This window comes from Numida meleagris, chromosome Z (assembly GCF_002078875.1).
Source record: "Numida meleagris isolate 19003 breed g44 Domestic line chromosome Z, NumMel1.0, whole genome shotgun sequence".
Taxonomy (NCBI): Eukaryota; Metazoa; Chordata; class Aves; order Galliformes; family Numididae; genus Numida; species Numida meleagris.
This window is the reverse complement of record NC_034438.1, coordinates 68880360-68889687: the sequence shown is the minus strand read 5'-3', so window position 1 is coordinate 68889687 and position 9328 is coordinate 68880360. Positions and strand designations below refer to the sequence as shown.

At 43.6% G+C, this 9328-nt stretch overlaps 1 protein-coding gene across 1 annotated transcript; it reads left to right on the top strand.

The window, feature by feature from the left end:
- On the top strand, positions 3811 to 7635 carry LOC110390192. The gene is made up of 2 exons (XM_021381419.1): positions 3811 to 4051; positions 4102 to 7635. Exon 2 carries the CDS (start codon positions 4124 to 4126, stop codon positions 5801 to 5803), a length of 1680 nt encoding a protein of 559 aa, XP_021237094.1. The 5' UTR covers positions 3811 to 4051; positions 4102 to 4123; the 3' UTR covers positions 5804 to 7635.

Here is a 9328-nt window from a genome sequence, read left to right as displayed (position 1 = left end):
AAGATAGCTGTGCTCTTCAGAAAGCTGTTAAAGATAGGTTATGAAAATGACTAGAATGATAGGCAGTAGGCAAATAAATGTTACTGATCTTGCAGGAAAAAAAAGGGCCATGTTATGAGCCATCTGCAGAGTAGCAAGGCTCTGGGGCAGGAAAGCGCATGGAAGCTGTGGTTTGCACCCTGCATGATGGACTCTATACTAGCTTTGGACAGGGAGAGCTAAGTAATATCAGTATGATGATTAAAGTAGTCCACTGGAAAAGCTGATCTGTTGTGGAATCCTATAAAGTTCTCTTAATTGCTGAATAAAAAGGCAAGTAAAGGCAGTATGATAGGATACAAGCCTTCCATACTGGGCCATATTATACTCCTTCACATACTATTGCAGATTATATTTTTTCAAAGGATGTGGATGTTCTCTCAGGAAGTTGATGACATTATGGTAAATTTTGCAGTTGAAATGGGAATAAAACTGTGGGAATAAGGAAGATGCAAGCTGTATCTTCTGTTCTTGGTGTACGAAGAAAAAAATGATCAAAGTGATTGGGTGTGGCTAATATAAAATCTTAAAATGGGTACCCTTGATCAGACAAAGAGCAGATCTTTGGATCAGCAAGACAAATTATAAAAATAAAAGAAAATACGCAAGAACCAACTAAAGCGCATACAAAGTTTCAGAATGCCTTTTTTCCTTAATTTCAAAAAATTCATACTTTTACTGATATATTTCTACAAGTAATTTTTTTACTTTCTATTTTATTTTACTGTACTCTGAAGCACAGAATTTTTTACTTTTCCATCAGAAATATAGAAAGCAGTCTGTTTTGTCATGTCTGTTGTGGAAGTAACCAGAATACCATTTAGATAAGGTCAGAACAAAAGCAGTCTATTACTGTTGCTAGGAAAGAGCACAGAGCAAGACCAGTAAACAGACTCTGCTTACGTGATCTCTGCCCAAACTGGGCAGTTTCGGTGCCTATATACTATCTGGTCATACCACCAGTTGTTTACAAAACTGCATCAGACAAGTAGGATGTGGTAAATAACAACAGTAACTGAAATACTTCAGATAAGGAGACTAGAAAGCTCATCCTTTTACAATAATCCACTCCCTGATAATTAATTTGTGTTGACTGCCAAGACCATTGACTGAAAATGTTTCTTATTTCATGAGAGCAGTTAAATAATGGCCTATGCAGACTATGAGGCTATTAACTATTAACTGTTTAACTATTTTGCTTCCACATATCATTTTGTAGTATCGTCAGTGCATTTAAAATATTTCTTTAAATTGAAATAAACTTACTAAATCACAGTACTCTGTTCTGCAGAAGGATTTAGGAGAAAGAAATTTCAGGACAGATAGGTGCTAATGAGCTATCTGAACCTGTAACTTTAATATTTGAGGGCTGCTCCAGAATTAATGCCTTTTACTTTAGTATATTGGCCCATGACATCAGAGGTGGATGTTGATGGTATGGCAGTAGAAGCTGAACCTTCCCATCAATATTCCACTACATGTTGTTGCCATGTGACAGATGGCAGCAGAGGGGCATTCTGACAGAATGGCGTATGTCATTGAAGCATGGATGAAGTAAAGTGGTGTCACTGAATTCCTGTGAGTGAAAAAAATGGCACCCACTGACATTCACTGACGCTTAGTGAACGTTTATGGAGAGGAAACAGTGGGTGTGAGCACTGTGAGGCAGTGAGTGCTGCATTTCAGCAGTAGTGACAGCGACAGTGGTCACATCCAGTGGTTCAGATTTTTATTAGCGTGGCATGCAGGCTCTTGTTTATCACTGGTGAAAATGCAGAGCTAATGATGTTGACTATATTGAAAAATAATGTTTTGCAGCTGAGAATTTGTTCTATCAAATGGTGTCATTGTGCTCTTTTTATCTGTAGTTTCCATGGAAATAAATAGGAGGCATTACTTATGGAACAATTTACATAACTTAAACGATCATATATGCATATCATCCATGTATGCTTGCTAGATTTTATTTGCTTATGTGCTGGCATGGTCATCAGACAATTCAGAACATCCAAAGAATATTAATCTTTTTGGTTTTCAGTTTTTTTAATGACTACCATGTTTCTGCAGATAAATTTGAAGCATGGGTGATTGCAAAGGTCACGATCTGCAAGGAGTTACCACCTTTATACAGATCTGTAGAGAAAATCATATTTTAACTATATTTCTGGTATTTTTAGGAGACATTCTTCCCCTTGCCTGATTATCCATTCCATATTGTGATTGTTTTTCCTTTTGCTGTTCCCTCTTCCCCTGCACTGATAGTGTTAAACCTTAATCAGGCAATTCTGCTACCAAGAGCTGGCTTATTTGTGGAAACATTATTTCTTCTCTAATCAGTGAATTCATGCATTTCTTTATATTACACCCACTGACCAAATTTCTGAGTAAATACTCTGATGTGGCTCGTATATATTCTCATTTATATTTATTTTTTACATTTGGAAAAGTTGTTGGAAGCCACATATTATGGCTCCATATTAAAGAATAACTTGAAGTGAATGACTCTCTAGTTTCTGAAGTAGTTAAAGGACTGTTTCTTTTGTATCTGACTTGCACATGTCATTGAGAGAAGAATTGAGAAAGTATAAAATGAAATCACATTTCACATACTATTCAGCTACGAAAACCAGAGCAAAGTGCCAGGGCCAAATTATGTAGGTGTTAATCCCACGTATCTTTCAGTACTGCTTTGTGGAAAATATGTTTCTGTGGGTAATTTTCATCTAGGCCACTTACTCCTGCTGGAAACCACAATGATGCTCTGCTTTTGTCCCAGTAAATACATATAATAATAGCAAAATTAGGCTTTGAGGACAAAACACTAACATGACAAAAACGTTTATTTAAATAGTGGATTTGGGTTAAAGCCCCCTCAAATCTGAGTCAGCTGTACAGGGCTTTAGATTAGGTGTGCAGCCATATAGATTAATAATAATACGCAGATACTGTTAACTATGAATGCTTACTGTGAAACTGATAATTGGTAACTATGGCTATAACTAGTTTGAAGCCCTTTTTTAATATGTTTCAATCAACATAATAATACCTGGATTTTGACTGTTTCTGTGGTCAGCATCAGCAGGATTTGTACTCTTGATCTTAACTGGTGTCATTAGCATTTCTGTCTGGCAGCAGGATTAAACCCATAAAAAAGTCCGGCAGTGTAAATATAAGCTATAGTGAATTAATCAATGGTTCACGTGTTGTTTCCAATAGTAGATAGCAGTGAATATATAGAGAAAAATTATGAAATCTGGGGTGGGTAGAGAGCAATTTTGTTATTGACATTACCCACCTCAGCTTTTGGCAGACTAAGGCTTAGTGATTCCTTCCCTTCAACTTCATCAAAACAATTGTATATAATGATTCTACCCCTCATGGTCACGCCAAATCCCTTTTCTGAAATACATATATACTGTTGGCTCCCACATCATTGTATAACAGTTGGCTTTACAGTGTATGTATGTGTTACAGGCAAATATTGTCATCTGCTTTTTCTCAGACGATTACACAGAATGATTTCAATTACTTCTTTTGCCTTCTGATGAGGAAAAGTAAGAGGGATTTTTTGTTATCAGGATGGTATTCATCAAAAAGAGGACAAACTGATAAAGACATGGTATAGTATTGCTTGTCTAAGAATAAAACATACTAGCCAGTATGATTTTAAGGGCAGACTAGTAGTGCAGTTGTAGGAGAGTTTGTCATGGCACAGACTTTTTGTAACTTGTATATCGCATTCTTTGCTCTAAGTATGTAAACATTGTTGTGGGATGAAATGGGCAGTGCCTGCGTGCACCCGGGGAGGGGTCTAGGGTCACGAGTATCCGGGGCGGTCGCGTGTACGGGTATAAATAGCCTTGTTGCGCAGCATTAAATTGGCATTTTGGTGTTACACACTGTGTGTGTGTCCCGTATGCCCCACACGCGGAGGTGTGGACAGAAGGGAAGCGTTATTACGTTGTCGTAGACAACATCTGGTGACCCCGACGTGATTTTGGGCGTGAGCAAGGCGCCGGACAGCCGATTTTGGGTGTGAGCAAGGCACCGGGCGCGAGCAAGGCGCCGAGAAGCCGGAGCCGTGATGGGGCTCGGCGTGCAGGAGGTGGTGAGTAGGCAGAAATCCTTGGCCAAGGAAGTAGGGATAACACTACATAAGAAGGAGTGCCTCGCACTCCTTCAGTGGATGCTGCGCAAGCAGTGTGCGGAGTCCCCAACAGACTGTCTGCAGAAAGTGGTTTTAGAGAAGGTGGATCAGGAGCTATGGAAAGGGGCAAGTGCAGGAAATAAGGAGGCACTGGGACTTATCCCTGTGCTGGGGACGGTGAGAAGTGTGATACAGAAAGTGAAAGACGAGCGGCATCTTGATGCCACGGCACGTCAAGTGTTATCGGGGACGCCTGATGACACTGAGACAGCCAAAACCGATGGAGAGCAGGGAAGGAAACGGTCGGAGGGAGAGGAAAACAAGACGGGCAAGGTAGGGGAAGAGACGGGGATGGAAGCTCCGCTTTTAGCCCCTTCAGGGGCGCCAAGGCAAGGGCAGACGACCCCAGGGGTTCAGACCTCAGACGACGGACAGTTTTGGTCTATGAATCCGAAGGAAACACTGACATGTTTCCCGAGGGCTCCCGTTCCTTCAGCCCCCTGGCCGGTCCAGGCAGGGACGCCCGCTTTTACAGTGGCACCTCCGCCCTATGGTGCAGCTCCCCGTGGTGCAGCTGCGCCGGGCGTAGGTGAGGGAAGGATGCTGGGATCTAGCCCTGTGGAGCAGCCTCTCCCCTCAACCTCGAGGAGGGTTAGTGGCTCCAAAGATAGGGCAGAGGGGTCCCAAGGGCGTGGGGCGGATGATGACACCAGTTCCTCGGAGGAGGAGGAGGGTCGTCTTTGCATACACCTGCCATCAGAGGGAGAAAGGAGACAGTGGGGGCAGGCACGGGACCAAGTTCGCAGGGCCGGTGAGCGCTGGGTTATTCGTGCTCAGGAGTGCATGCTCTCCGGATGCGAGCTTGAGCCCATGCCACGCTCTTGCTACCCTGTTTTTGTTGGCGGACCGCAGGGTCCCCCATGGCAACCGGTAGATTACAAAATGCTAATGCAGTTGAGAAAAGTGGTCCAAGAGGGAGGTCTTACCGGATCGCAGGCGCAGGTACCGATTTTTGAGGTGTGCATTCAGGAGGAGGTAGACAGCTTGCGAGCTCGTGCGCAGGCAGACCCAGCTCATCCTCTACACAACATCCCAGCGGATGCAATCGCAGGAAAGGGTAATTGGAGTACCCCTCAGAAAAAACTGATTTTGCCAGCCACCGTTCTTGTCACAGCAGCAGACTTGGGCAGGCGAGCGCTTGAGCGGATGCATATGCTTACTAGTGGGTCGCCAAGTTATCTCCATATTAGACAAAAACCTGGGGAGCATTTCGGCTCCTTTGCAGACCGAGTACAGACAGCTATCTCAAGTAGCAACCTGCCCCCGGAAACACAGGAAATAGTGCTGCGAGAATGTTTATGTTCGAGCACAGCTCCAGAGTACAAGGCTGCTCTTGCAGCCCTTCCTGCCACAGCCACAGCAGGGGAACTCATAGCGCGTGGCTGCGCTTTCGGTCGAGCTCAGGAGGTGCAGCCATTGGCTGCGGTTTTGTCTGAGCAGGTTGCTGGGATAACAGCAGCTTTGCAAGCGATGGCAGTCCAAACCACACCAGACGTCTGCTTCCGTTGCGGTAAGGGAAGGCATCTTGCTCGCAACTGCTTGCAGGGCCGGGGATAAAGAAAGGGACAGTCTGCCAGCCAGGCTGATGTGCCATTGGTTCAAGTTAGTTTTGATTTAGGAAACAGACCCATACTTAAAGCACAAATCTTGATTCAAGGCCTGACACAGCCAAATCCGAACCAGAAAACCATTTCCTTTCTAATCGACTCCGGAGCAGATGTCACCACTATTTCAACGGCTGTGTGGCCCTCCTCTTGGGCCCTGGAAACACTCCTGTGCTCAGTCAGTGGGGTGGGGGGTTTCGTGACGGACCATCGCAGTCACTATCCCGTCCTCTTTTCATGGGAGGACAACGGGCAGGAGTGGACAGCAGGACCGATTCGGCCTTATGTCCTGGACATCCCGCTCTCGTTGCTGGGACGTGATCTCTTAGCCCTCGCCGGGGCGAGAGTTGTCATAGAGCCCAACATCCAGGTTTTAGCAAATAGGCACCAGGATCCCTCCAGCCTTACATCAGCCAGCAGAAAAGTCTGGCCAGCAGGCAGGCAGCAGCGCCCGCTCACAGGAAGCACAAACCAGCAGTTTCTCTTCTGCTGGATGCTGTCAGGAGCAGCCTACAAACTGCAGAATCGAAGCTGTAATTCCTCATCACTTTTACGGCATTCTCCACAGATGCCGGATCGGGTACGTTTCCATTCTTTTGAAATGAATGTGTATTCTCCACGAGTGATTTGGTCTTTCAAGGATAGTTGAGTATTCGCTCATTACAAAAAGGGCGTGACTGTGTCAAAGCGTTACGCTTTGCAGTCGCGATAATGGGGGTTCCCATAGCGTTAAAAACGGACAATGGACTGGGCTACAGAAGCCATTGTTTTGAGGCCTGGTGGTGCACTTGGGGTATCCAGCGCGTGTTTGGGATCCCACTTATTTCCCAAGGACAAGTAATAGTGGAGCGCGCACATCAGCTCCTGAAAGGGCAGCTCCATGCCCTTAAAGAGGGGTCATCAACGCAGTTGTCCTCGTCACTGTTGGAGCAGTGATAGAAGAGGCCCTTTGCACAGCGTGACCATGTTCTGGGCCGAGCAAAGACATTGTTTGTCACAGATCCGACACGATGGGAGGGTCCTTGGATATATGCACTCCTTGCACTTGCACCTCCCACAGTCTTCACCTGGGCCAGCGTGTGGCCCCTGCAAGCTGGGGTTAAGTCCGTGCAGAAGATAACGGTTGACATGATCCGTTCGGCGATTGGCTGAAGAACCTGTTTGGCGGACTTGGGCCGTGGGTCACCCAGATACTTAAAGTAGTCGGTATAGTGCTCTTAGTGCTTATCTGCATTGCATTTTGCTTACCATGCTTGATAGGATGTTTGCAGCAGTGCTTACAAAGAATGATGGAACAAGCCTTTGATCGGCGCATGGAATACCATAGGCTACGCGAACGCTTGTGATAAGTCTTAGGTAGTTAATATGAAGTACGCACCTGTATAATGTGCGAACATTAGAGCTTAAGCAGTAGATAAGTTAGTTGGGAGATAGGTTATAGGGGGTTTTGCGATCGCGCTGTAACGGGGCAAGGCTTTTCCAGGCATGGGAGGAGAAAAATGAAATAGGCGGTAACCGAGCGTGCGGGATGTGACGCGACAGGACCTCCCCTGCCTAGTATATATATGTAAGACACGCTTAGGCCTTGTAGGGATAGTTGGGGAAACTGGGAACCAAGAGAGGAACGTATTAAAGGGGCTGTTAAAGACGGGGGAGGTGTGGGATGAAATGGGCAGTGCCTGCGTGCACCCGGGGAGGGGTCTAGGGTCACGAGTATCCAGGGCGGTCGCGTGTACGGGTATAAATAGCCTTGTTGCGCAGCATTAAATTGGCATTTCGGTGTTACACACTGTGTGTGCCTCCCGTATGCCCCGCACGCGGAGGTGTGGACGGAAGGGAAGCCTTATTACGTTGTCGTAGAAGGCTGCCATACAACAGTCAATTGTTTTTAAAGAGGCTAAAATAAATGAATAGGAAAACATTTCCCTGCATAGTCCACAGTCAACACAGTTGCCTTCACACTAGCTAAAGATTATGTTTTAGATTTTTAGATTTTTGGAAAGATTTTTGTTAACACGACTTATGCATCTTCTAACCTAGCAGTTTGTACTTGAAAAGAAATATAAAACTCAGAAGCTGAAGATGGAAAAGTGAACAGCATGACTGGATATGTAAGAATTTTTGTGATTCATGACAAACAATTGCCAAGCCTTTTCCTTATTTTTACAGAAAGCACCTTCTAACTTTAGAAGTGATTTCAATTCTCATGCAGAGTCCACTGAGGATTACCTGTCTCTTTACTCAATAAATGGCACAGTCAGGCATGATGGCAAATAAGCTGCCACTGAGAAATGGCCATATTGCTAACAGGTAGAGTAAACAGGGACTCAGGTGCCTTTTTTTTTTCCCGAGTTTCCATCTCTTCAGACATTTCATTTCACAAGGTGTAACAGAGGAGATGTCATACCTATCTATGAATCAGCTGGAGAATTTAAGTGGTAGACTTTTCAGATATTTGTAACTGATGAGTCATCTTTTCCTCTACAAAAAAAACAAATATATATATATATACATTATTATTAACATTTGTTCTATTTTAAGATTTATATTTTTCATCTGAGAACATCTGTGAGTTGCATGAAACACTTTTTTTTCAAGGTGAATTGGTACCTGTAAATATTGGAAAGGAAAATTTACTCCGACTGCCAAAACAAAGAAATTCAACATTCCTATATGTAACAAATCTATCATGAAAACACTGTAAGGTGAAGACTATGGAACTTAATTAATGTGTGACCTTTCTGTTTTCCTAAGTAGAAAAACTCATTAGGGGGTGGCTTGGCAACACCCTGAATGTACAAAGCAATGCAGCAATAAATTATCACATAAATCAGGACTCTATAATTAACAGTATGATAACTAATCTATTATTATATCTTCTTCTTCTTTTCCTTTGTTTCTCCTTGGATGCTCAGCTCCTTTTGGATTTGTAGGAATAAGGGACAATTACCTGTACATTCTAGTGATATTGTAAAAGTAATTTTTAAAACCTTTGTTAATATTTATCCAACTAAATAATGATAAAACCATCACAACATACTGATGGCAGTTATCAGTATTTAGAGGAAGTAATTTTAAAGAATAAATAATTGTCAACTGTGATAACTGACCAAAATGCATATCTGAGGTATGCTTACCCAATCACATAGAAAAGCCAAACCTCTGTGCCTCAAAAGCTTTCCTCTCAGCCTTGGCAGTTGGTAAAAGAACAAAGAAATCAGTATGAATTCTATCTGTGACTAAATGGGAAGTAAACTTGCTGCTTATTTTCGTCTATCTGAACATGACCCATATCACTTTGCAGGTATAGAAGAAACCTTTAAATGTGAGGATTGGACAGCACAGAGTTGCTGGGAAGTGCACATTGAGTGATAACTTCTTTCTTCATTCACTTTTGGTATTTGAAATTGGTGCCCAGGTAAATGCAAATTGAAATGGCAGCAGGTGGGGAGAGAGTGAAAGGAAATTCCCCTTACTT